Source organism: Drosophila rhopaloa, unplaced genomic scaffold, assembly GCF_018152115.1.
Source record: "Drosophila rhopaloa isolate 14029-0021.01 unplaced genomic scaffold, ASM1815211v1 contig_3, whole genome shotgun sequence".
NCBI lineage: Eukaryota > Metazoa > Arthropoda > Insecta > Diptera > Drosophilidae > Drosophila > Drosophila rhopaloa.
In genome coordinates this window covers 1,859,570-1,885,834 of record NW_025335123.1, presented here as the reverse complement: position 1 = coordinate 1,885,834, position 26,265 = coordinate 1,859,570, and the positions used below count along the sequence as shown (strand labels likewise).

The window sequence follows — 26,265 nt, the reverse complement described above, 5'->3', positions numbered from 1 at the left end:
TATATTAATACACTTCTCTTTATTTTGTTTGTTTATGTCTCTTCGGAATTCCTAATACGTTATCGTTTGTGTAATTTATATAAATGTATATCAAGGACATAAGCAAAACAATTATTTTATTTGAATTTGAAGAAGTTTGACGGTTATTTAAACTAATTCAAATATTGTTGATGATTTTAACGATACATCGAAGTTTGAAAACAACGATACTGAAATTTGCCATGTTCTCACAGCTTTGATCAGAACAGCAGTTATTTATTTTTCTATTGATGTCTAATGTGGTGGATAATGTTCCTAAATTAATATCCAGTATCGATAATTACACCTTAAACTTAAATTATTTTCTATTTCGGTCAAATGTATATATATACGTTTTCCTACTGTGCACGCAACGTTCTGTTTTTGTTTAAATGTAGTATATGATAAACTGAAGACTTAATAATTGGTGATCCCACTTATTATGAAATGTTTGTAATCGATTTCTGATGCGCTTGTCGTGTGTAACGGCCCCAAACAGCGTGCGGGCGGGTGTGTATGTGTACACATAGACTTTACTGTTTCACATTCATTTCGTTCCGTCGGCCTGTCAAATGCCGAGGAATCGCGTCGTATTCTATAAGTCATTGCAGGAATTATTTTTAACTAATACTTTTATGTATTTGCTCTAATTCCGCCAAGCCATTGCACAACTGGTTTCACAAATTTAGTTGTAAACGTGATTATTTTTTTGTTATTATAAGGTTCGCGGCATGGAAACGTGTGAAAAAGGTTGATTACAAAATTGATTATCTATTGGAATCGTCGGTATACCGTTTCAACAATTTATTTTGTAGAAAAAGCATGTAGCGACGACGCCGAGAGCTTACTCGGAGCACCCGAGGGGACATTAGACCCGGTCTCGGAGGTAGTGGTGAAGGAAAGTCAAGATGCTATTCCTGACGCGACCGATTCAGTATTGGCACCCAAGGGCAAGAGCAAGTCGCCTTCGCCCGCACCAAAGGAGGATGATGATGCTGTCGCCGCCCGCTCGAGAAGTCGCAGTCGCAGTGGCTCTAGGAGAAGTTCCCGCTCGCGAAGTGGATCGCGGAGGTCACACTCGGCAGCCAGTTCCCGGCGATCGCGCAGTCGGTCTAAGCAATCTTTGAATGATTCCCGGCGCTCCCGCAGCGGCTCCGCCCGCTCTCGCAGTGGATCCCGGCATTCTGACGCACCTCAGGCTTCGCCCAGTGGCTCAAGGCGTTCGCGTAGTGGCTCTAGGCGTTCCCGTAGTGGCTCCAGGCATTCCCACAGTGGCTCTAGGCGTTCGCGCAGTGGATCCAGGCGTTCCCGCAGTGGATCCAGGCGTTCCCGTAGTGGATCAAGACGCTCCCGCAGCGGATCTAAGCGGTCCCGAAGCAGATCCGGCTCTAGACGCTCCAGTAGGTCCCGGAGCGGCTCTCAACGGTCTCGAAGTGGCTCGGGGTCTAGAAGATCGCGCAGTGGATCTGGATCAAGGCGTTCTCGAAGTGGCTCCAGACGCTCCCGCAGTGGCTCGCGTCGCTCCCGTAGTGGCTCGCGACGTTCCCGTAGTGGATCAGCACGCTCACATAGTGGCTCTCGGCGGTCGCGTAGTGGTTCGAGGCGATCGCGTAGTGGATCAGGTTCCAGACGATCAAGAAGCGGATCAAGACGATCTAGAAGTGGGTCGCGACGATCCCGCAGCGGATCTAGACGCTCCAGAAGCGGATCCAGGCGCTCTAGAAGCGGATCCAGGCGGTCTAGGAGCGGATCCAGGCGGTCTAGGAGTGGTTCCAGGCGATCTAGGAGCGGTTCTCGGCGGTCCCGCTCCCGCAGTCGATCGAAAAGCGCTGGGTCTCGAAAGGGAACTCGATCTCGATCGGGTAGTGCCACATCCAAGGATGGTGCCAGACGTAAACGATTAGTCATAAGTGATTCCGAAGGTTAGTACCCTCCGAAAGCTTCTAAGAGTCGGATATTATTTTGTATTATCCCTGTAGATGAAGCGCCAAAGGTAATCAAGAAGCGCGTTAAAATCACAGACACGGATAACGAAGACGAAGAAGATCAGAATAATGGCCTGGGCAAAGAAAAATCACAAGATAAAATAACAGAGAGTTCTGACGATGAAAACACCCCAATTTCAAATGAACCAGAGTAAGATATTTCACTAATTAGAGTTATATATATCTCAAACTTACATGCCATTTTATTGCAGAAACAGTAACTTTATTTCGGACTTCGATGCAATGCTTTTGAGAAAGAAGGAAGAGAAGCGAGTGCGACGTCGCAAGCGAGATATCGATCTGATCAACGATAACGATGATCTGATTGATCAGCTTATCATAAGTATGAAGAACGCCTCCGATGACGACCGACAGCTGAACATGATGGGACAGCCGGCAACGAAGAAAATTTCAATGCTGAAGCAAGTGATGTCACAGCTCATTAAAAAGCACTTGCAGCTCGCCTTCTTGGAGCACAACATACTTAATGTACTTACAGATTGGCTAGCTCCCCTGCCCAACAAAAGCCTGCCATGTCTTCAGATACGCGAGAGTATTCTTCGACTTTTGTCAGATGTAAGTGTTTTTTCTAAAGTTTTACGCACAATTAAACCGGGGTTCCCACAATTGCAAATTATTTTGAACAGAAAAATCGTAAATTTGTATGAGTCTCTTTTAGTTTTTCGTATTTCTTATTTGGGCTTAACTAAAAAAAAAATTATTAGAGTGAAGCAAATAACAAAATAATTCAATTGTATTGAACAAACCTTTAAACCTAATATTACAGAAGATTAAGTTTTTTTTGCAATTAGTTTTAGGCACCAAAAGTAATCGTTGTAACGGATATTTTAGTTCTTTAAATAACAAACAAAATGACGATCACTTTCTGTCCCAGATTTTTTTCAGTAAAATTGCCACCTATAAATAATAATATCACGTTATTTTTTCTTTAGTTTCCAACTATTGAAAAGGGACTTCTGAAGCAGTCGGGCATTGGTAAGGCTGTAATGTACTTGTACAAACATCCCCAGGAGACAAAGACGAATCGCGACCGAGCAGGTCGTCTAATTTCCGAGTGGGCCCGCCCGATATTTAACCTGAGCTGTAACTTCTCGGCGATGAGCAAAGAGGAGCGTCAGGAACGTGATTTGGCGCAGATGTCGCGCAATCGCCACAAAAGTCCGGATCCACAACCATCCTCCACCAGCAAGTCCCGCTCATTGAATCAGACCTTCTCCAGTGAAGACAAGCTTCTTCGCCCTGGAGATCCCGGTTGGGTGGCCCGCGCTCGTGTTCCCATGCCCTCCAACAAGGACTACGTCATCCGCCCTAAATCAACCGTAGAGGGCGAAATCTCCACGGTGAGTGGCTCACCAGTTATATCTTTTGTCATTGTTATTGATTGTTATCATCATTATGTTTGTAATTTCAGTCAACAAAGCGAAAGCCGAACCGCTACGAAAAGCATATGAAACGATTTCTGGACTCAAAGCGGTTGAAGGAAAGTCGCAGGGCAGTCGAAATATCTATAGAGGGCCGCAAGATGGCACTGTAAGCAGCATTCTAGCTAACTTTAAATAAAATAAAATCGAAACCATAGAACAAAATTTAAAAATATATTTTTTGAATATAATAACACTCAAAAGCCTTTTAAATTAAATCGTTTGAGTAAGGTACCAAAGTCAAAAAGAAAGAGATGGAGGCACTGGGAAGATATAGGGTATGGTCTATTCGAATTTCAAAACTGCAATCTTATTAAGAAGCTATTAAGTTACTCGCAAGTTGAGTCTCCAGTTAAAAACATCATTTCGCGAGTAGCACCCGATGCCGACATCATCAACACGATTCAATAATTATAATCGAATAATTTGGCATTGTCAAATAACATCTCAAAAAACAGATTTGCGTGAACATTTTTATAAAAGTTACTTTGTAAAAACAATATCTAATAAAAAAACCTTTTCAATGTTCGTAATATAGTCTCTTCCGAGTTCACGTCCATTGGGATGGATTTTTTTGGTAATCATCGCGTATCGCGTACGGTATTCCAAAACATTTTTAAAAGAAAAATTCGTAAGCCATTTTATAAATTGAGTAATTTACGACGAGAACATTTTATAAAAGGGTATAATTATTAGTTTGCCTAAACAACGGCATGGTTAACGATAATGTCCAGGAGGGCAGAAGGAATATGCCATGATCGACGTGCAGAAGTCCGTCAACTGCACAACGGCGTTGTCACGGAGGAGATTACATCGCTGGAGCGCCACCCGACATCACAGATCCATCAGTTCTGGATGGTTCTGACCGCGCTTCAACACCTGTGTATCTTCGATTATTTGCACATTCCTTGGTTGAAATTTTGATCGGCATTGATAGAGTTAAGTTCTGAGAAACGTGCGACTACTGTTCCTTAATATGCGATCCAGTCATCCCCGCCCGAGATGGATACAAGTATAAAGGATTAAAGGATACATTTAATAGTTGTTATTGATTAAAGTCTTAATATCTGGCTTTGTCAGTTGCAGATCTACCTTTTCAAGCAATTGGCTGCGTTATCTTGAACCTTGCAGCTCCGGGAGCTCTTCATGGGAGCTCCTCCATGACAAAACTAGCCTGCTCATCTCGTCCGTGGCCCAGTCTGTGGGTCTGAAGTGGCACCGCCACGATGACTGTGCGCTAGACATTATAGCGCAAAGCCTTTGGTTTATGTTTTGGGTATAAAGACTTTTTATGTACCTACTGTTTAGTTTTCAGAGTGTCTTGGTACATTTAAAAAAAAATTGGTTGTGCATAGTTTATAAGTGCGATAAAGCAAAACTTTTTAAAAATCAAATTAAACCAAGCATCACCCATTTGATGTACAAACCGTATGGGAAAGTAAGTTATTAATCATCAAAAGTGCATTAAAAAAAATTGAATGCATTTTTAGACATAATTAACGATTGCTTTGCAAATGTCTGTAAAAACTTTTAAAAACAAATTTTGTGTCCCCAAGCAAACTGTAAAAGAAATGAAATCATTGTAAAATACATCTATTATATTTTAAGATACGTAAAGTAATTATTTTATACCAACTTAATACAGGCTTACAACCAATCCAAATGATTATTAAGTGTCTGAAACATATACAGATTTTATAATCAAATTTGGATTTAAAAATGGTGGATTCTTGGAGGAAATAAAAAATGAATAAACGGATGTATTCACTAGATGGCCCAGAATCAAGATGCTTGTTTAAGACGACGGTATTTTTTTATTTCGTATAGCTCCAATCAAACTAGGCTAACCTTCACGATAAACTATTGAGGCTAAAGATAAAGATTCGCAGTTTTTCACGCTTTGCATTAGAGTCCTTCTTTTTTGGGCTTGGTAGAAGAAGGGAAGGCTTCTTCTCAGAGGTATTTCCCACTTCGGCTCTTCTTGGTCATGGAATGGTTGCTCATGTCGTGTAATCCAATGCTTCCATCTTTTCGACCACCTGGGGCATGTTCATTCAAAAAATCCATTAGACCCATTAAAAAAGAACACAGACTTTAAAGATAATTTGTCTATGAATCTACTATATAAACCATTTTAGGTTATCAAACTAATTGGATTGACAATAGCTCCAACATCTCTAACTCAAAGCAATCCTAGGTACACTTGGAAAATTTGTCAATTTTTTATAAAAAAGAGGGAAATATGTTTAATACAAGTATAGTATAATGAAAAAATAAATCCAAAAAATAAAGCTTTTTAAGATTACTTGGTGCCTTTAGATGTATCATCCTTTTAAACTAGAAACTTATGGTGACCGCGACATCAATGTTTATAAAATTAAAATTTATTTAAGCTGCCTTGACTTTAAATTGATTTCCTAATTAAAACAAACAAGCGAATTAATTTTTATAGGAGTTTTTAGATACTACACGGTACTCACTTGATATAAAGCTAATAGATGTACAAATTTGGTAGGTTTTCAATGTCATTAAATTATTTACTTGGTACATTAATAGTTTCAGAAAGTTTCTTAATGCTGCTCTTTTTAAGGAGCCAAATAATTGTATTGAGATGCAATTAAAAAATTAAAGTTTTGATAATATCAAAAAACATTTTATTAGAAAAATTTTATTAACAATCAATAAACTTTTTCTGTTGAAATAAACAACTACTTTACTTAGCGTAGCTCATTTAAAATAATTCACAGAAGAATGTGTATGACGGTAAACGATAAATATTATTGTTATGTTTAACCTTCTAGAGCGTTTAGTCAAATAAATTTCTAGAGATTTAAAGTAAGCTTGGCAACATTAAAAATATGATTTACCACTTTTCAGTTTTAACAAGACAGTCCTATAATTCTTTCATAATAATGGTAAATAACTTTTTTCGGAAATTTTATGAGGAATAAAAAAGATAGAGTATTTAAAAAATCTGTTTTTATTACTAGTTTTCAACGCTTTTATTACATTGGTATGAATGCATTAATGCTTATATGTATATATATTTGTACATTTACAAATATTGTTTAATTGCGTATAGTAATACGTAGTGAGCTTAAAAAGCTTAGTTAACAATTTATTATTTTTTTGTCTATTTTTGTGCAAGTCAAATACATAAGTGCACAACAAACACATAAATACTCGTATAGTAGCTAACAGTATAAAAAGCATTATTAATAAAAGTCAAATTAAGGGCATCTTGGCAGAGTTTGGTCGACTGCCACCCAGTAGGAAATTGGTTGCTTGCCAAGAACTTTCCACGACGGATTTGGATTATCGTCAAAAAGTAAACACTTTTTGAGGAAGACAATGGTTTTTTCCACTTGGGTATGAGTACCAAATATGTACACAACTTTTCCCGTATCACGAAAATTAAATAAAAAACCTTTATTTAAGAATTTAACAACTTCAGCTCATCGATTTCAATCACAGAAATGTGAGAATATATCAAACAGATAAATAGATTTTATTATTAAATTTAAAATAGTAATTGTTAAATGAAATGCCACAGCTGCCCAATATGATTTTATATTTTATCAGTGTATAAACATAATTTTAATGGTTACATTTATACAAAATAAGTATTTGAAAACATAATGTTCTTACATTCTTACTTTTCTTTAGAATTTAAATGAATCAGTGGCAATCAGTAGGGTAATTGGAACGCATTTATTTAATAACTTAGGTAAGGTAAAAAGTAAAGTGTCAAGAGATGGTAAATATGTAACCGGGGTACAGGTACATACATCTGAACTTCTCAATGTGTACACACATACCGGCGTGGGCGTGGCAGCTGTAGCATTTGGTTCGGCATCGTCCAATTGTCCAGCGGGATGGCATTGTTATCGCACGGCCGTGTGTGCAGGCCCACTATCTCCTCGGAAATCTCCACCAACACCCATCAACAGCCGCAACACCCCACAAACACCCCACAAACACTTGGGTAGGGTTCACCTCTGCCGTTATCGCCCAATATTAAACCGGTTGCGCGGCCGTCCAATTGTTCAAACGCATGTACGCCGTGCCAAGTGGCAGTCGACAGCTCCAACTCCACTCCTCAGGAACTCCAACAGATACTCAACCGAGCACAGAAGTAAATAAACAAAGATGTCGCAGCTGAAGAACGAGAAAGTGGGCATCGTGGGCAGGTAAGAGGAGGAAAATCGATTCCGGATCCCATCCCGCTGAGCTCCATTTCCATTTCAGCGGGCTCATCGGCCGCTCCTGGGCCATGCTGTTCGCCTCGGTGGGCTATCAGGTGGCGCTGTTCGACATCCTGCCCGAGCAGGTGTCCACCGCCCTGACCGCCACCCAGAAGGAGCTGGAGGACCTCGAGGCCAAGGGCTTGCTGCGTGGCAAGCTGAACGCCGCCCAGCAGTTCGCCTGCATCTCGGGCACCAACGACCTCAAGGAGCTGGTCAAGGGCGCCGTCTTCGTCCAGGAGTGCATCCCCGAGCGCCTCGACCTGAAGAAAGCCCTGTACAAGCAGTTGGATGCGGTCGTCGGACCCAACACAATCCTGTCCAGCTCCACCAGCACTTTTCTGCCCTCCCTCTTCAGCGCGGACCTGAAAAACAAGGCCAACGTGAGTACAAGTCTTATGATTGGTTCGGAAACCACCATTTATCGGCTTCTTGGTGTCATTAACGTGATGTCGCGGTTAAGTTTAGATAAGTTCTTTTTCATAATAATGGGCATTGTTGAGATAGAATCCGTCTCTGAATTTGATCTTAAAATATCAGTATTTGTAAAGCAGAAGTAATATACAAGCAGTCCGTGCACACTAATGGATTCAAACATTGTTGCTATTTCGATCGTGACTTAACGCTCAACCGTCCTCGTCCCCGATTCCAATTGCCATGTACTAGTCTCTGTGAATCGAATTTATTTTTTTTGGTGAGAACGAATGACTCAAACTGCGCTTGATTTCGTGAACAGGTTTTGGTCTCGCATCCCGTCAACCCACCGTACTACGTGCCGTTGGTCGAGATCGTGCCAGCTCCCTGGACCAAACCGGAATGGGTGAAGAAGACCCGTGCCATCATGGAGGAGATCGGACAGAAACCAGTTACGTTGTCGCGCGAGATCGAGGGATTTGCCCTCAACCGCATCCAATATGCCATCCTCAACGAGACGTGGCGCCTTGTCGAGGCCGGCATCCTGAACGTTAAGGACATCGATAGCGTGATGAGCAACGGACTGGGACCCCGCTACGCCTTCCTGGGCCCGCTGGAGACGGCCCATCTGAACGCCGAGGGCATGGCCAACTACTTCGAGCGGTACTCGAAGACCATCTACGCGGTCAGCGAGACGATGGGACCAACCCCGAAAATGGAGGGTCCCGTCGCCGTCGAGGTGGCCAAGCAGCTGGGCGAGATGGTGCCGCTGGATCAGCTGGCCGCCCGCCGCAACTACCGCGACAACTGCCTCACCCAGTTAAGCATTCTCAAGAGCAAGCTCAACAAGTAGCTCATTATATTCGCCTTTTTTTTTTAATATGCCACATATGTTAAATATACGGATATTGTTGAACTGATAATCTCTTTTTATTGAATTTTTCTTCAGTGGGCATTCAAAACCATTACGTTATGGAGTTTAATTAAAAGGTTTAGCAGAGGTTGGGCTTTACAAGGCCCTATTCTTTGTGGCTCATTGGAGGTATTATTTTCAACCAGAAGCTCATTTATCTTTGTTTTCTCGTGATATGCATACGTCACACTTGTTGATAAGAATCTGAAATGTGATTTAACTTATAGTATCTTTTATTAAACTCGAATACAATGAGAGTGAGAGTGAACAGATTAAAAAAAAATAGTTTTGCAAGTGACTAATTTATGAGGATAGCCAATCCTAAGAGCAAGCTCATGTAACTAATGCAATCGATTTAACCACACGTTATTTACTTTACACTGAAAAAGAAAACATTACATTGGGTATTTGAGCATACTCTTGGAAATGCCTACCTAGTCAGATTGCGCACAGAGTACATATCAGTTTGCTTTATCTTGAGACGTTAAACAAAAATAAGTAAAACAAAAATATAGGGAGATAGCCAAGCCGTTTTCACACTGTTGGTTTATCTTCAAGGTTAAAAACTTGACCTCATAACTTGACATCACATTTGAATTCACTTTCAGGCGACATTGCGCCACCACCACGGGACAAGGAAGTGCTACCTATCTTGCTTTCTACGCAATGCACTCTATCCGGAACCGGTTTTCTTGGAGAAGCTCGGGCCCCTAAAACTTGGCGTCGAGTAGGAGGCATTAGACAGGGATGATCCTGCGGCCATGCCCAAAGGCTTGAGGGATTTACGCTGCTGGCAGCGCATTTGCGGTAGTGGCGTGCTAGTGCAGGATATCTTTTGAACGGGCTTGGTCCTCGAAGATATAGGCGTCTCTGGGACACGTGGGTGGACGGGATTGAGGTAGGTGGACTCGTTCGTCGCGGTCACTTTCATAATCGGAACCACCGGCTTAATAGGTTTCGTCGCCTTCATGGTTCCATTGGATTTTGCCACGGATTCCGTAATTGATGTGGTTTTCAAGCGGCTGCTCAGAAGGGTGCGTCTGCTTTCGTAGGCCTTTGTGGACGGATTGCTAGGCGTGGAAAAGGAGTTGCTCTTTTTCGAAACGAAGCTGGTCCATTTATTGGGCCTACAGTGGCTGTGCTTTTGGCTTCCTTGGGCGGCGGGAGATTTTCCACTTGGCGATCGGATTTCAGGACTTCCCTGGGTAGCTTGGACTTGTCCTGAATGGACAGTGAAGACGATCGTCGGCGCATTGAGCCTGCATCGTTGGAATCTTTTAATGGCATTGGATTCGGCTTCGCAATACAGCTGGAGGAGAATGCATGCTGACTGCCATAGCTACTGGGATTTACCAACAATATGACTGTCCTGGGATCGACACCTTGTGGTTCGTGATCGCCGATCGCCGTCTTTGAGAGTTTGTGCCGTTCCAGCAGCTCATTGATCTGCAGAGCGAGTCGTTCGTCGACCAACTCTGTCATATAAGGCTCGTTTCTGGTGACGGGTGAGAAAGATATCATCGGTGGAACTGGGTTCAAGTCGTTTTCAAATGGGTCTAGACGGGAGTCGGCGTCAAAGGTGGCTGCAGAGCAGACCATGACATCGGGAAAGTTTTGATCGTTGCTGCTAGGCGTCACTGATGGGCACCCGATCTCCTCCTCCGGTAGCTGCACAGTTTCAAAAGAACGCTTTGTTTTTGAACCCTTTAAATAGATAATAAAAACAGCATTTCTAAATTTAAATTGTTTAGAAGGCGTACAAATAAAATAACGTATTCCATTTTATAGGACTACGAAACAGTGATTCTAACGACTAGCGGAAGAACATTTTAGTCTTAAAGTAATTACGTACTTGAAGTTCGAGATCGAAAGTTCCCTGTCGGGTGTATGAGTAAGGCGACTGTAATGCTGGATCGGCTTTTCGGGCCTCCACACAAGCGTCACTGGGACCGAAGATGACTGCAGCAATTGATTCAATTGCAGTGTCAAACAGATGCCACTTGGTCCTCTGAACGTGTTCATGAGCTAAAATTTTCAGCTGTTTTAGGAGTTGGCTTAAATCTTTCGTCGGTGATTGATCAACTTCTGGTTCAGAACTTTCATGGGGTTTCGCATCAATTTCAGTAACTGGTGTTTTTTCATCGGCACTTGATTTGAGTTCCCCATTATTTAAGGCGTCTAGAATCGGTATACGTAACATTTTGAGGTCTTCCTCGAAACTGAGGCTGGAGGATAGCACGTCGTCGTCTTTAATAAGCTTCAGCGGCGACTCTGCTGCCAGCATCTGCAGATCGTCGTTTAGAATTGCCTTCTCGAAACACGCTTTGGACCGATTGTGAGGCGGCGTATTGGCCACGGATCGTGAGGCATTTAGTTTTAGCAGCTGCTTTTGGAACGAGCTGTTCGAGCGCCGTTTCTGGGAGTTTTCTCCGGACGCCGCATCCGTCTGCATGCAAACCGGGGGGCTCTCGTTATTGAGGTCCGGATATTGCCTTTCGGCGCTGGACACCTTTTCCGTGATCTGTGTCTTTAAAGTCATACCCTGAAACATTAATCAGTAAGTACATGCACAGATAGGTAATATGTATACATTACAAACCCGGTGGCCTTACCGGACCCTGTCTTGAAGGTTAAAGTTCAGAGATCAGGGGAGTGAAGAGGGAAACTTTTACCACCGACCGCACTTATTGCCCGTGTAAAAGCCAATGGCTTTTTCAGATATATGTAAGTTGCTTTCGCAAATGCCAACGACGTCGCTAATCCAACCTAACCTTACCTTGATGCTAGCCTCCTTCTCCATCAGATCGAAGGGGTCATAGGGACCTTGGAATTTCGCGGCGACCACCACGTCGTCCGTCTCCTCGAACGCCTCCTTGTTGGGCTCATCCCATTCGGTCAAGTCAATAAGATTTCGCACCTCACACATCTTCGCGCGAGCCAAATTGGCATCAAGTGAATAAAATATACTTCGAAACAACGCCGTGTTTGGCGCTACTATTGATGAGATAGTGGTAGTGCATCAAAAGTATCGATATAGGCTACCTGAGGATTTGCGTTAATTATAGTGGATTCACACCTACGACGGCCTACAGTCGTGCCCAATTCCACGATTTATTATTTATTAAATCAAGAAAACAAAAGTAATAGCCTGATTTTTTTAAGCAGTGAAAGAACCCCTAATTATGTAATATTTTTAAAGAAAATTGGAAGTAACAGTTTGATTGAGAACCTTCTATAAATCTAAAAATAATGTGTTCGCGGCGTTTACAGTATTTCAGCCAAAAAATATTGGACTAAATTCCATATTTAATATGTTTTTTGGGTTTCGAAAGTATAAACTTCTGTTTTTTGAAAATGACTGTAAGTAGGCAAAAGTTTTCATCATTTTTCTCGTAAAATATCAATTTTACGCCGAAAAACTTGTTTTTTTTTTGGTAATGTTCTTATTTTAGAAGATAATCCCACAAAAAGAAAAAAATGTGTATTTTGATGTTTCTTTCAAGAAGTTTTTTTGTCGCCAACTGCGACATGGGGGCCTGTCACACATTAATTCTACAAATGTGGAAATTTTCGGGGGTCGGGTTTCTTTGGGAGCTTGTCACATCTTACAATTTGATCTTATCTTTGCGCTTTAGTCAGGAAAGCAGATCAATCTTAAAAAGGTTTTGAGTCATTGGTTCGGGAACTAACTACTACTCTAATGGGTCACAGCAAATTCCGTTTTCACTTAATAGCCAATTCCCACATAGCACCATCTCTCATTCATTTAAAAGCTTAGTACTCAGATCGACAAACGATTACGCTAGCGTAAAAACTTTAATCTTTCCAGTGTGACCAAAATTTCGAGAGTTCATCAGAATTATGCGTGCTACGGTCGTACTGTGAATCAGCTGGGATTGTTGACAAGCAGCTAAAATTCAAATATCGTATTTGCCTTTAAAAGTATTTAAGAAGTAGTAGTTAGGCTTAACATGCCCAGCTGATTAACAGTAGGAGCGTAGCACAATTAATACTGATGAACTGTCAAAAATGCTGTCACACTGGGAAGATTAAAGTTTACCGCTGGCGAACTCGTTTTTCGATCTGAGTACTAGGCTTAAATAGGGGGCTGGGTATTTAAATAAAGATTGGTTGTAAGATATTATTTAAATTTATTAATTAAATCATTGAAGGTAGTTTCTAAGGGCTGCTCACGACACTGTTGGTACTTGGCGGGATTTAGTGCTCCAAATCTGTCAAAGTTCCAGACCTTCCAATGGGGTATTGCCCGAACGATGGAAAAGCAATCTGCAAAGACTGGTTTAACCGCATATAACGTGGTTGCCTATTTTTCTTTTAGAAATTTTGAAAGAAACGCAAAAAGCTGACCTGATTTAACCAGAGCCAAATATAAATTATTTGATACTTTTTTTAAAGGATTTATTTTAATTTACAATTGTTTCCATATATCCACATATATATTTCTAACAAAATTGTATAATTTCGTGTTCTATATAAACGCACAGATTAATATTTCGCTATTATGGTGCTAACACATATGCAATAAATATTTTTAGTAATAATATGTACATATTGATACAACAGAGGAGTCTTAAATTAATTGGGAAAAGCTCTTAGGAATTTGCAGAAGTCGTCGCTTCGCCCTTCATCTGGGATTCTGAAGGAACGGTAGCGTACTCGTGGACATTTGTTGTGACGGTCGTGTAGCATGATCCACATAGCCTAACTGGATTAAAAAGCTTTTCGTTTGGCAAAGGCGCCCAAAATTCCGAGCAGTCAGCACAAAAAATTTCTCCACATGATCTGCAAATGTATTAAATAAATAATGTATGTTAGCTTTATTAATTATTGAAAATAGTAAAAAAAAAATTTATTGTATTTCTTTAGGCATTGCATATTGTTTAATTGACTGAATGGAACTGTTTGTTGAAATACTAAGTGCATGCCAACCACGCCCTTAGATGCATTTTCAAGATAAACTTGGATTATATGTTTCTACACTTCACTTCAAATTATAGCATTTTCATATATGTATATCGTTTTTGTTTTAGTGTATCACCATGATAATTTTTCCAACTTAGCCTATTAAAAAAGGCCCATATCTTGAAGGGTTGCTCATGATCATAATCATCAGTAAATATGTCGGTGCCTAAGAACTTAACAAAAATTTAAATCAGAATTTCTAATACAAAGCCAACAATTCGGATAAATTAAAATAAACATAATCCAATTGTATCTGTTTATTTAGCATAAAAAGTGGAAAATAATAAAATTATGCGAAAACAGAGCGTCCGAATTTTATTAACTCCAGTAGCAGTCATTCAAAAAACTTTATTTTTGGTATAAAAAAACGTTTGAAAAACGTTCAATACTGAGACCGAGTTACTGTGAAAAGTTTGAAGTTAGTATTGCTAGTACTAATCAATAAGAAGAGCAAAAATCGAACAACGAAGTTGATTTGACGATCAGTTTTTTATAACTAGAATTCGAATGATCACTTGATCATTGTCACGACTTCAAATGTTGATCCCCAAAATTTGTAGTGGTTGTGACAACGGAAGTGCAGAAAAAATGATGTGTTATTCTTTACAAAAAATATATACCACCTGAATCAATCACTTGATATATAAAATTCTTTTAAAAAAACAACTCTAAATCTGCTGGACTTTAGTATTGTAAATCATTCCTGCCTTTTTTCATTTGTTTAGGAATTGTGTCAGTATGTGTGACTCAATAGATCAGGGACAAGTCCCGGATGCCAAAAACGGGCAGGTATGATTTGAATTGAAATAAATTCAAAATAATGGTTATTTGCTATATATATATTCTTGATTAGCATAGTTTACTTTGTTAGTATAGTCATGTGTACAAGTAAATTAACTAAAATGCGAACTGGAGACGCAGATATTTCAATAAAGTAAATAAAATACGATTTTAACATTAGTTTAAGGCTCAAACTACACGTATAAAACCTCAGGCTATCAAGTGTTAAGGCTAAAATTACAAAATAATCAATAAAGTAAGATAGTTTATTAATTTACTGACTATACGGGCTATGGTTTTAAAGTAGCTATAAAATATGATATCGTGTTAATATTCAACTCAAGTTAAAAATTAAACGAATGTTCAAAATCTTTAGAGTAAAACAGTAAGGTTTCTAATGTTGGATGCGCACCGACAATGATGTTTTCTTCGTCCAAGCCAGAACTCAGTTTGACAACTAGAGCAACGAGAAACTGCATGATCTGGTACCCAAAGGACACTGGAGGCTCTTTTCTCTTGGATCGAGGAAGGGGCAAACGATGAGGGACCGCTACGTTCTTCGACGGCTTCCCAGGAACATGTTGAAGCATTTTCAACGATATCCGATCCATTTTCCTAAAGAAGAGTTAAAAAATTAGACGACTGAAAGGATATGCACAACATTATTTACAATAAAATTACAATTTTTGCCTTGCTGACAAAATAATATCATGCTTCCATAATGCTCTTGCACCATAGCGAAATTTATTATTTTTTAAATATACGTTAGTCAAAGCTCTGCTTTGTCGAGAGTGTGCTTATTTCTACTGTCCAGTCGTGTCTGTGAAAAATCCGATGGCTAAGCCCTTGAACCCTGTATTTAACATATAAGCACACACCATGTTACTAATGGCTATATCTAACATCAACAACGCTTCTCAAGAATATATGCACGCAGATTTTATCTATAACGTTTGTGTTCTTAACGCGCTAACCAATTATTAAAACATTATTTACATGTTCCATATTTGTCGAAACGATGCTATTGCAGCTCGGGCAACCTTTTTCCAACAAAGCCAGTCGCATTCCGTGTATTTCCCGCAATAGCATTTCCTCTCGTAGCTAGAACAGTTTAAAAAGGTCAATAACTTCAAGAGAAATGGTAAAATGCGTTGATTTCTACCTTATGTTCTTGTACGATCTGGTGGAGTCTAATGTTTTGTTCGCTGAGTCCATGAGCAAGGCCATCTGGACAGGATATCGTAAACTGCGCCCTCTCCTGAAATGGTGTAGGGGGCAACGAAATGATCCCCGACAAAGGAAATTGGTGTGCGCTGAAAGAATAGATTTTTAATGGAGGTATTCAGTGGTTGAAAATATGCACACATAAATAAGTAAAGCATAAATCTTAATAGAAAAAGCATTGGCCTTAAAACAGAGCTTGCCATTAATTCACATTAAAAATTGTTAATGTTGTTCGGCAAAAGACTATTCTATTCACAGGTTTCATATGTGAAAATTTGTCGAACAATTTACTTTTCGTAGCATGTCTTCAAACGACCTTTTTTTTAACACACTATAAAAATAAATTAAATTTGTTTTTAATACTTTTTGTCGTATGTAAAAAATTACTTATTATTTTCAATGTTTTTTTAATCATGTTTGCCAAAAAAAAATTCCAAAACTAAAAATGGATTTAAAATCGGGAAAACGTTGAGGTAATTTGTTGGTAGTTAAGAAACATTTTAGAAGACCATGTTACACACCTGCCGTTTTCTGCTGTGAATTTTAAGTCGCGACTGTAGCTCGACCCAAAGGTGTTTCGACGTATTCGACCACCGGTAGAGGGTGCATCGAATGGCGACTGGCCCACAAATCTCTGGAGTTCGGGCGACAAAAGGAGACTCTCTTCAGCGTGGTAGCCATCTGCTACCAGCAGTGATCCATTTGCATTCGCATCTTTGGACAACTTATCCGGCTTGCAGCGGTTCGTGTTTCCCGTACATTCCCTTGGCACTTGTAGGTCCAGGTGATGCGGAAAAGCGTCTCCGCGCTGCGGAAATATCACGGCATTCGGTTTCATGTGAACCTTGGGCAAATTATTGTAGCTATGACTGATTTTACTGCTTTGGACAGCAGTAGTAGGCTCCGGTTTCGTATCACCACTGACCAGGTCGAGGGGAGGTGTATGGTCTCTACTGCTGTGGTCGCTGTTCGTCGATTGAACGGGCTCCGCAGGAATCAGAGTATCAGTGCTAGTATCGACTGCCCCATGCCACAAAGCGCGACAAATATCACTTGTGTCTTCAGATTTTGAAGGAACTGGAGTTTTATCTGCAAGCATACATAAATCACAATCTACATCATCTAAATGCCATTTTAAGTTTTTTAACTTTTGCAAAAAAAGGTCAACTTTTTAATTATAATTTCGAAAACATCACTATAATTTTATGACTCACTATTGATCATAAAACTGATTTTAAAAAATTATAGCTCCCTTGTTTATCATTTTTTTTCTTGGTGTTTCGATAGCCATTAATTTTTGAATTCAGTAATAGACACTTTACTTCCTATTTATCCAATATATTACAAGTCCCGTCGGTTTCAATCTTCATTACAAAATATTAACAAACACAAGAATTTAACATTTAAATTTTATGACCTTGAGCCAGCAAAACACACCATAGTAAAATTAACAGGTCACCAAAAATTATAAATATTAAATACAGTAGAATCCGGTTATAGCGACTTTCAAGGGCCCAACGATTTTACGTCGTTATACCCGGATGACGCACTAACCATAGTAGTTTGCATCATATAAGTTTGTATCATATAAGTTTGTATGGGGACCAACCAAACCATCGAGTTTTCGTCGCAATAACCGGACGGACACTATAAGCGGACTCGTTATAACCGGATTCTACTGTATCTACATAACGAAACTTTTCGGATAAGTTTCAGCTCGATAAAATTGAAAGGCTGAAATGATTTCCCGACCGCCTATTAAAAAAAAATTACTGAATAATCAATATGTTCGACAGCCTTACTCTACTCCTTTTTCGTTTTTTTCGAATTCTGTGCTAATAAAAATCGCTTACCGTTTTCAGAGTAACCCAAGACTGGGACAGATCGGCCAGGTCCAGGGATCGGTTGCTGTGAGGACACCATGGAACTGCGCAATAGCAATTGTGATTCTACTTCCAATATATCACGGTTAGAAGCTGTACTTTGGTCGTTATGGAACTCTAGAACGGGTTTATTTGAAAGCCCACAAGGACTTTCTTCAGTAGCATCCGTTACGTCCAGCTCAAGTTCTTTGGAGTCTTTAACACTTTCTCGGACATTTTCGCTTGCACTATTGTCGGTCTCAGATCGTATGTCAAACATGGAGTTGCTATTCGCATTGAAGCAATCTGTAACACTGAATCATAAAAGAAAGGGATTTCATACATTCGACCGCTCATTCGTATATCTTTAATTGGACATACATGGATTCAACTGTCAGGTTCGGATCACTTGATCTCCTCGAAATGGTACTTTGTCCCAACTCATTCGTTGTTAAGTCTTCAGAAGATCTTGTCTTCGCCATTAGGCCTATGTTGTGGGAAAACTCAGCTGAGCCAGGTCCGTTTTTTATTATATTTCAGAACTCACCGTTGTGTCCACTCTGTCTTTCATTACTCAGTAATGGCAGATCTGTTCCGTTTTTGTTGCCTAGACTACCAAGGTATACGTCAGACCAAAAATATAAAAACCGCACACTGTGCGCCGGCCAAAGAACCTAAAAAACGAAAGCAATATTATAATCTGTCATAATACAAGCCGGGACCAAATGATGTTTACCTTTTCAGTCTCATGCTTATAGAGAGGATTTCTATACATAGTTTCCGCTAAAAATGGCCACACTGAAAACGTTCGGTCGAAAACTGAATTTTCGATGCGTTCTCTGAGCGAATTACATAGGAACGTGCCAAATAGACAGGACAGTGAATGTTGCGCCAGTTTGATCTAAAGGGGGGGTGTTACTAGACAGGCCATGCGATATTCGATTGCATCTCTTACCAAATAGCTTATACTGAACTCAAAACTGCATGGATACTGTCTGTGTATTTGATGAACCAGGTCGAGCCACTGCAGAAAAACTGGGCATCGCTCGTTAACTTCATCGGAGTTGGGGCCGTTGCCGGAGCGATCGGCAAACTTGTGACCGAAATTTAGCCATTCACGCTCGACAAGGACGCGGAATCCCTGAAATATAATAAAATAAAATTTATAATTTTTTTTCCTAAGCAATCCAATAACGCAATTTTCTAAATTTTATAATAATTTAACAATGTGTAATCCGCTGATCCTTGGCAAATTGTCTTTCCTTTCCTGTTATTTCTACCTTTTTTATATCCTTTCTGAGGTTATTTTAATTATTAACATTGTAAATATTTTTGATCAGCTGCTAGGCAATCAGAATCGACCTGTCGGTTTCTCTTGTTTAATTCGCAGGCAGATCAGTCTTAAAGGGCCAACTGATCGGTGGTTTATATTTTATAGCTACAATTGGAACAATCCGGATAAATTTGCTGCATTTTTATAAGTAAAAGTAAAAGCTATCAACAAAAAAAAATGTATAAAATTTTCAAATCTATTGATTATAGCTCTCTTGGGAACGATTTGTTTACAAACCGACAGAAATTTAATCACTTATATGTATGAAGTCTAGACTCTTCTACCTAATGGTTGGTCGCAAAAAATCAATATACAATAAAATCGATGTATGTATATAAATGGCCAAGAATTTTCCACCAGGTTCGGGTCGCTAGCAGGCAAAAAATATTAAATCCTTACAGAATGGGAGATCTCTGCCTTCGTTTGTTGCGAATTTCAGTTTAAAATTTACACCATGAGCTACATAAAAATGTAAATTATATTAACTTACTTCAACAGTCCTGTAGTAGGGATCCAAACAGAGTTGCGCCGTCGCCACGATCTGCGGAGTCCGATCCCAGCCATCTGAGCAGTGAACAAGTACGGGCCGTCCATTCTTTTCGATTGTGTGCACAACGGTCATGGTGGCTCCTAACAGACCCGAAAGGTGCTGCATCCACATGGTCTTTTCCAGTTGTCCGAACCAACTATGAGTTATTTTTAAAAGATTTATTTCATTACACATATCAGTTGAATTTCCTAGTTAACTCACTTTGGATCATCAGGAGATGACGCGCAAAGCTGCCGGACAGCATGAAAGCTCTTGCGGATAGCGTGGATATTGCCCAGGTTCATAAACTCAATTTCTGCACAAGGGTAGTACTCAATGCACTCACAGCCGCCACCTCTGGCGCGATTTGTAACAGCGGATGTGTAGCTCCGAGCGTCCACAATAAGGATTTTCTAAAAATAAATAGTTATGTTGTTATTCAGGAAAATATTGCTAATAACAAAATAAATACACAAATAATCACATTGCATTACAAAAGTTATTCTTTGGTCACAAAACTGGTTTCAGTTCACACTTTAGATCTCTTACTGTTGCTCCTGCTTGGAATTAACGTCCTTAATTTTTCCGTCCGAATTTTTTTTAATTAATTAAGAGTTTCCCATTTTTACTGTATGAATTGATAATTTACCATTGTAATTTTTTTCATTTCGAGTTAATGACATTCGATTTCTTGGGTTAATACAAAGTAATAACCAATTATTTTTAACATAAACAGCTGTGTTTTGCAGTTCAATAATCTATTCTGTATGAAACATCAAAAATAATTATAATTTAAAACACATTAAAAAAATATGAGGCACGATAAATACAATACAAATTAAACCGAATCTCTCTACGACCTCTTGGGTTTATACAGTTTTTGAGATCTTGATTTTCGCACTATAAGGAATGTATGAACTTTATATGGAAATAATTATTTTCCTTTTCCAGTGTATACCCATTAAATTACCGCAAGCCTTTGTTATTTTTGCGCTGATACATATATTTCAAAAAGCCATAAACTCACCCGTATTTCATCGAGCGTGAGTTCCTCGTGCGAGGAATCTTCCAGTGATGGAGAACTTTTGCCGGATAAGCCCGATTGACCGTTGGTCTCCTTCGACCCTTTTGTTGGTTGCGTCTTTGTGCTGGCGAAGGTGGAATGCCTGGCATGCTCGCCCCTGTCAAAGGCACAGGCATCGGCCAGTGCCTTCAGGAGCTGCTCGTCCTTTGTGTTCCGCCAGCCGAGCCAACCGACCTCTGGCTGGCTGCAGCGGGCCAAAATAGCACCAGACTTCTGATGCCGCCAGACGACCGCCGGCAATCGGCGCGATCCCCTGAAGTTTGCCACGTTGTGTAACATCTCGTCTGTGATGCAGCAGGGCACAAGCAATTTGGGTGGATACGAGGGGCAAAGCTTGAAGTCGGCGTTGGCCGTGGAGATGCGCCAAGAGCCCTTCAGGTCGAATCCTAAGCGGGCCACCTCGTTCTTGAAGTCGCTCTCATATCGAACGGATCGTTGCAGGCGACTGCTCACCGGGGACACCGTCTCGCTGGCAGGATCAACCAATGGATTGGATGCTGTCGCTGCCATCGTGCTGGGTTTTGCCGATCCATTGGCCAGCGCTAAGGAGCGTTCCTTGGTCATCAGGCCGTTTCCGTTAGCATTAGCACTTCCGTTTCCGCTTCCGATCACATCGCAGGTCCAGGAGTAGAAGGGAAAGGCAAAGAGCGTCTCTAGGACCTCGGGCACCCCGATGAGCAGGTGGATGCGGCGCTGCCAGTCGGCACACTGCTCCGCCGACTGAAAGGAGCACCGCACCGTGCTGGCGTCCTTGCAGTTGACAATCAGCTGGAACAGGTCCCGCACCTGAACGGATTCGATTAGGCCCAGCGGTACGTAGGTCTCGTAGGCTGTTGACTTCTTGGAGAGAAATATCCGATAGTTGGACAGGGCGAGGACGCCGTCATCCGTGCGTCCCAGGTACTTAATCGATTCACCAGCCACTGTGCGGTGTATATTGGAGTATTAAATTATACATTTGCGCATTGATTACTACTACTTACGCTCTTGGAAGGGCACGAACAGCTGTGAGTCTTCCTTCTCCATTTGTGATTTCGGATACGATTCGGCGGCACGGATAAAGCAAATCGACGGAGGCGGTGATCCATCGGACATTGTGTGAATCGGCTAAGAGAATAATTTTGCGTTAATGTAACGATTACCAAATTACTTATTGGCTTATATTAAGTGTCATTGGAAATCCGGTTATCGCTCATATCCACAATCCGAATAAATAATTACATACAGATGTGTATGTATGTACATATGTATGTATATAGATGGTATTTGGGCTTCAATGGTAGGTTTGTAGAAGTATAGCCGTAAATAAATAAATAAAACAGTGTACATAGGACATGTGCATTTGAAAATGCACAAACAAAGCCAAATAAATATTATATGCATGATAATTCGAGCACAACCAACACTTTTAGAACAAATCGAAGTTAATATTTGAGTGTCGTGGTGGCAATATAGATAATGCGAATGCATATATGCACGTATTTATGTGAGCACACAGTTGCACTCCTAGAAGGTGCGCAATACAAATACATAGTATGTATATACATACTACCAGACTAGATTATCACAATTCCATAACCAATAAGTGAAAAACGGCCGATTATGGTACACGGAGGGACTCAACTGAGTCTTTATGTTGTCATAAACAGAGTAATTAAACATTTATGCATGTGTATGTTTGCATAAATTCATGTACATATATGTGTATCATCTGCATGTATGTACATATTCCGATATTCGAAGAGCATCAATAACACATTACAATCGTTACATATGTATGCACACACATTCGGGTTTCGGGGTCCACAAAACGTTTGAGCAGCAGCTTTTCGGGTATTTAGCTTAAAGACGAATTGCCGAATTGAAAACGCGCTTTGCTACTAGCTTTTCTCGCTCTATTTACCACCATAAAATCCATAAGCGTCAGCTATTATAAACAAAGATTTGCAAATGTTGTTGCACATACATATGTGTGCATATGTATTCATTTAGACACTTTTTGTTTCGTTTCCATTGTAATCGTTATCGATGTCACTAGCGATGATCATGTGACTATACTTCCGATAACACACACCGTACCGATAGTTCAGTACTGTAAAATACTGTGCTGGGCGAGAAAACACAACACTGGCCGGCCGATAATCAACCAAATTGTTAAAACTATATTGTGCGTACGTTTGCAGTGCGCCCAGCCAAGCAGGCATCCATTCCATTCCAGCTGATGTGCAACTGAATCGAAGCCGATCGCTTGGACTCTCCACCGGTGCACGCAAATCCACCTCCACACCACCCAACTCCTCAGAATGATTGGAGCCAGAAACGGAATCGGAAAGCTCGGGCCCTGTGTGGCCCTAGTTGCGGTGAGTCGACGTGTTCTGTTCTGTCTGGTCTGGTTCTCTACTCCCGCTGATTCATTTGGCGTTGGCAAAAAAGAGGCCGATTATGAGGCCGTAAAAGTCGAGCAGCCGGCTTTGAGCCCCATCGCAGATCGGAACTTGCACTAAGTCGCGCTGTTTTTCTTGCAACTCCAGGTTCTACAGCTCCTCCAGCAGCCCCAGCCGGCAGATTGCGGCGCCGTGCCCATGACCAGTGATAATATCGATATGACCCTAGGTGAGACACCAACCGATACGCAGCCAGCGAGGCTGGAAATCAATTAACTGACATCCATTGACGTGTCACTAAACAAAATCAGCGGCTCGTTCAATTCGGCACTGCCAACGTGGTAACTTGCGTTTAAGGCGATTTGCGAAAGGAGAAGATGAGAGAAGCTGAATAAAATTGTTTTGGGTTTAATTTCGATTGCACGGTGGATTGCGATCCGCCAAATTAAGCATTAGACATCTCAATGGCAGTAGAGCAGAGTGGTTCATTTCAGATCCGGGCCAAACGATAAGAGATACAGGTTGCACCTTGCAGTGCTAATTATTTGATTATCCCATGACTTGACTTTTGCTTAGTTTATGCCAATATAATTTTATACAAATTTTTCAAAACAATCTTTCATAACTCCGGAATTTATTAACAGAGTTAACAACCGTTTCCTAAACCTATTTAAAAATTTGTAGTTTGACAATGTTTAAGATTCAATCCTTATCAAATTGTAACACTCAGCGTTAAATTGGATTAGCTTACAATTTATTTCAACCAAGGAATAATTAATTTGTTGATTTCTGTGACTACCGAACCGAATTCAGATTAGGTTCCGACCTATAGTGTGAAACTATTTAAAATAACATTTTATAGGGTTTGTTGTCCTTTGATTTGATAGCTACGTTTTGCCTGACATTGCTTTTTATATGCATAGTTATATCTTTAAATGTTTTTATATTTAAACCTTTTTGGAAGTTTAACCAGTCCATATTTAAATATAGAAGGTAAATTAAAATAACAAAATGTGATCGATTCTATTTTATTATTTGAAACTATTTTTAAATTAAATTATTGTAGGATAATTTCAATAGCGTTAATTGAGTTTTTAGGAACTTTACGTTTTCTCAGGACTATATATGTCTACTATATCTCGTAGTATTTTATCTTAAGCATTTATTCTATCTTTTATAGTATTTTTAGGCTTTAATTACCTACTCCTTGAAGCTTGCCACACGTTCTGGGGAGTGCTATTAAAAACTTAAAGAATAACTATATTATGAAATGAAAAAAATCTAAACCTTTTAATTGAAAATGTATTTTATAAAATCGAAATTAAACTCTACAAATATGTAGAACACATATCGCCTTTAGTTTGCCGTATTTAGAATACACATAAAGTTTCATACACAATTTGGTGCTTATAAAATTAAACACGCTTTGTTTCTTCCAGCGTCTAATGAATTGGTTTTCCTTAATTTTTATGCGGAGTGGTGTCGGTTTAGTAATATTTTAGCGCCTATATTCGGGGAAGCGGCAGATAAGGTGAGTCAAATAGATCGGAAGTAAAAACTGAAATTAAATTGAATAAGATGAATGAATTTTATTTGAGCATAATTGAAGACTGTGTAAATTCATGACTAATAATTGAGTCTTCTTTTACAGATAAAAGAAGAGTTTCCAGAGGCTGGTAAGGTGGTGCTCGGAAAAGTTGATTGCGACAAGGAAACTGCAATCGCTTCCCGGTTTCACATAAACAAGTACCCGACGTTGAAAATTGTCCGCAATGGGCAGCTCAGCAAGCGCGAGTACCGGGGCCAGCGTTCTGCAGACGCCTTCCTCGAGTTCGTCAAGAAGCAGCTGGAAGACCCTATCCAGGAGTTCAAATCCCTCAAGGACTTGGAGAATCTGGACTCAAAGAAGCGCCTCATCCTGGGCTATTTTGACCGTAGAGACCAGCCTGAGTACGACATTTTCCGCAAAGTGGCTACAAATTTAAAGGAGGACTGCCAGTTCCACGTGGGCTTCGGAGATGCCGCCCAAGCCATGCATCCTCCTGGTAACCCCCAACTAATTTAAAAAGCGATGCCTTTCGATACTGACATCAAAATTTGGTTGATTTAGGCACACCCATCATAGTATTTAGACCCGATGTGGCCCTTTCTCATGAAAATGATGAGACATACACTGGAGGCCTGCAAAATTTCGACGAATTAAAAATTTGGGTCCAGGAAAAGTGTGTACCGCTTGTACGAGAAATTACCTTTGAGAATGCCGAAGAACTAACGGAGGAGGGACTGCCATTCCTCATTCTCTTCCACCGCCCAGATGATCTTAACTCTATTAAGGATTACAAATCAATAATTGAGCGTCAATTGTTGGATGAGAAACGTAAGATGAAAAACACTTCCTTCAATTCATTTACTTAAATTAAATCTTTTTTTGTATATATCAAACTTTGCAGAAAACGTCAACTTTTTGACTGCGGATGGCAAGCGATTTGCGCATCCTCTTCACCATCTGGGGAAATCTGAGGATGACTTGCCCTTGATTGCCATCGACTCGTTTAAGCACATGTATCTTTTCCCTCACTTCAGCGACATGTACTCACCAGGAAAGCTAAAGCAGTTTCTACAGGATCTCTACAACGGCAAGCTACACAGGTAATTGAACTGAAACTATCACTGTATATCCAAGAAAGCTTACCTGTCTCTTCTCTGCAGGGAGTTTCATTATGGGCCGGATCCCACAAATGAAATAGAACCTGACCCACACACCGGCAAAGGTACTTCACCGCCAGAGTCAAAATTCAAGGAACTTGGCCCATCCAAGCATCGCTACACCCTGCTAGAGAAAGATGAACTGTAATATAATTATGTATATTAAAAATAAAAGAAAATAATATAAAAACTGTATTAAAATACCTTATCTGAACTACGCGATTCCCCAATTCTGGTGTAAGGCAAATCAGACTAAAAAATCTCAAGTTAGTCATCACAGTGGATGAATCATACATAATTTTAACTCCTGACTTCCTAAAAAGCCTCTTTGTTTTTATAAAAAAAGTAATCATTGTTAAAGTTT

General features: G+C 40.1%; 5 protein-coding genes across 8 annotated transcripts; 3 read left to right on the top strand and 2 right to left on the bottom strand.

Moving 5' to 3' along the window:
• Positions 1 to 557: 557 nt before the first annotated feature.
• On the top strand, positions 558 to 3,641 carry LOC108039666 (IWS1-like protein). Its single transcript, XM_017116741.2, has 6 exons — positions 558 to 768; positions 834 to 1,940; positions 1,998 to 2,154; positions 2,216 to 2,579; positions 2,957 to 3,364; positions 3,436 to 3,641. The coding sequence occupies exons 1-6, from the start codon at positions 750 to 752 to the stop codon at positions 3,556 to 3,558; spliced, it is 2,178 nt and encodes a 725-aa protein (XP_016972230.1). The 5' UTR covers positions 558 to 749; the 3' UTR covers positions 3,559 to 3,641.
• A 3,842-nt stretch (positions 3,642 to 7,483) lies between these two features.
• Positions 7,484 to 9,026, top strand: LOC108039662 (lambda-crystallin homolog). Its single transcript, XM_017116735.2, has 3 exons — positions 7,484 to 7,635; positions 7,694 to 8,072; positions 8,426 to 9,026. Exons 1-3 carry the CDS (start codon positions 7,595 to 7,597, stop codon positions 8,954 to 8,956), a joined length of 951 nt encoding a protein of 316 aa, XP_016972224.1. The 5' UTR covers positions 7,484 to 7,594; the 3' UTR covers positions 8,957 to 9,026.
• A 200-nt stretch (positions 9,027 to 9,226) lies between these two features.
• Positions 9,227 to 12,010, bottom strand: LOC108039661. Its single transcript, XM_017116734.2, is given in 4 exon segments — positions 9,227 to 10,114; positions 10,117 to 10,720; positions 10,869 to 11,558; positions 11,793 to 12,010. Coding segments are annotated over 4 exon segments (1,869 nt in total). The 5' UTR covers positions 11,943 to 12,010; the 3' UTR covers positions 9,227 to 9,689.
• A 1,400-nt stretch (positions 12,011 to 13,410) lies between these two features.
• Positions 13,411 to 22,839, bottom strand: LOC108042796 (myotubularin-related protein 4). Of its 4 annotated transcripts, none has more exons than XM_044461057.1 (15): positions 22,715 to 22,839; positions 21,795 to 21,918; positions 20,755 to 21,734; positions 19,950 to 20,140; positions 19,689 to 19,884; positions 18,821 to 19,006; positions 18,602 to 18,766; positions 18,413 to 18,539; positions 18,247 to 18,352; positions 17,857 to 18,179; positions 16,525 to 17,092; positions 15,942 to 16,092; positions 15,776 to 15,880; positions 15,192 to 15,394; positions 13,411 to 13,819 (listed from the first exon to the last, which is right to left on the bottom strand). In XM_044461057.1, exons 1-15 carry the CDS (start codon positions 22,727 to 22,729, stop codon positions 13,630 to 13,632), a joined length of 3,630 nt encoding a protein of 1,209 aa, XP_044316992.1. In that variant the 5' UTR covers positions 22,730 to 22,839; the 3' UTR covers positions 13,411 to 13,629. The 4 variants fall into 4 exon arrangements, with proteins under 4 accessions (XP_044316992.1, XP_044316993.1, XP_044316994.1 ...); XM_044461058.1 differs by having other exon boundaries at positions 22,599 to 22,809; XM_044461059.1 differs by lacking the exon at positions 22,715 to 22,839 and adding an exon at positions 22,361 to 22,461.
• An 88-nt stretch (positions 22,840 to 22,927) lies between these two features.
• LOC108042801 (endoplasmic reticulum resident protein 44) lies at positions 22,928 to 26,109 on the top strand. The gene is made up of 7 exons (XM_017121256.2): positions 22,928 to 23,171; positions 23,343 to 23,424; positions 24,635 to 24,726; positions 24,847 to 25,240; positions 25,306 to 25,572; positions 25,646 to 25,844; positions 25,905 to 26,109. The coding sequence occupies exons 1-7, from the start codon at positions 23,115 to 23,117 to the stop codon at positions 26,047 to 26,049; spliced, it is 1,236 nt and encodes a 411-aa protein (XP_016976745.1). The 5' UTR covers positions 22,928 to 23,114; the 3' UTR covers positions 26,050 to 26,109.
• The last annotated feature ends 156 nt before the right edge of the window (positions 26,110 to 26,265 follow it).

Excerpts from the sequence above, each read along its gene's own strand:
- LOC108039666 (XM_017116741.2), top strand. Across the intron at positions 1,941-1,997 it reads AGTCATAAGTGATTCCGAAG|ATGAAGCGCCAAAGGTAATC; the intron begins GTTAGTACCCTC and ends TTATCCCTGTAG. Across the intron at positions 3,365-3,435 it reads TAGAGGGCGAAATCTCCACG|TCAACAAAGCGAAAGCCGAA; the intron begins GTGAGTGGCTCA and ends TTGTAATTTCAG.
- LOC108039662 (XM_017116735.2), top strand. The coding sequence starts at position 7,595 with ATGTCGCAGCTGAAGAACGAGAAAGTGGGCATCGTGGGCAG. Across the intron at positions 7,636-7,693 it reads AAAGTGGGCATCGTGGGCAG|CGGGCTCATCGGCCGCTCCT; the intron begins GTAAGAGGAGGA and ends TTTCCATTTCAG. Across the intron at positions 8,073-8,425 it reads ACCTGAAAAACAAGGCCAAC|GTTTTGGTCTCGCATCCCGT; the intron begins GTGAGTACAAGT and ends TTTCGTGAACAG.
- LOC108042796 (XM_044461057.1), bottom strand. Across the intron at positions 18,540-18,601 it reads ATAAGCATGAGACTGAAAAG|GTTCTTTGGCCGGCGCACAG; the intron begins GTAAACATCATT and ends TTCGTTTTTTAG. Across the intron at positions 15,881-15,941 it reads AGATCGTACAAGAACATAAG|CTACGAGAGGAAATGCTATT; the intron begins GTAGAAATCAAC and ends AAACTGTTCTAG.
- LOC108042801 (XM_017121256.2), top strand. The coding sequence starts at position 23,115 with ATGATTGGAGCCAGAAACGGAATCGGAAAGCTCGGGCCCTGTGTGGCC. Across the intron at positions 23,172-23,342 it reads CCTGTGTGGCCCTAGTTGCG|GTTCTACAGCTCCTCCAGCA; the intron begins GTGAGTCGACGT and ends TTGCAACTCCAG. Across the intron at positions 25,241-25,305 it reads CCAAGCCATGCATCCTCCTG|GCACACCCATCATAGTATTT; the intron begins GTAACCCCCAAC and ends TGGTTGATTTAG.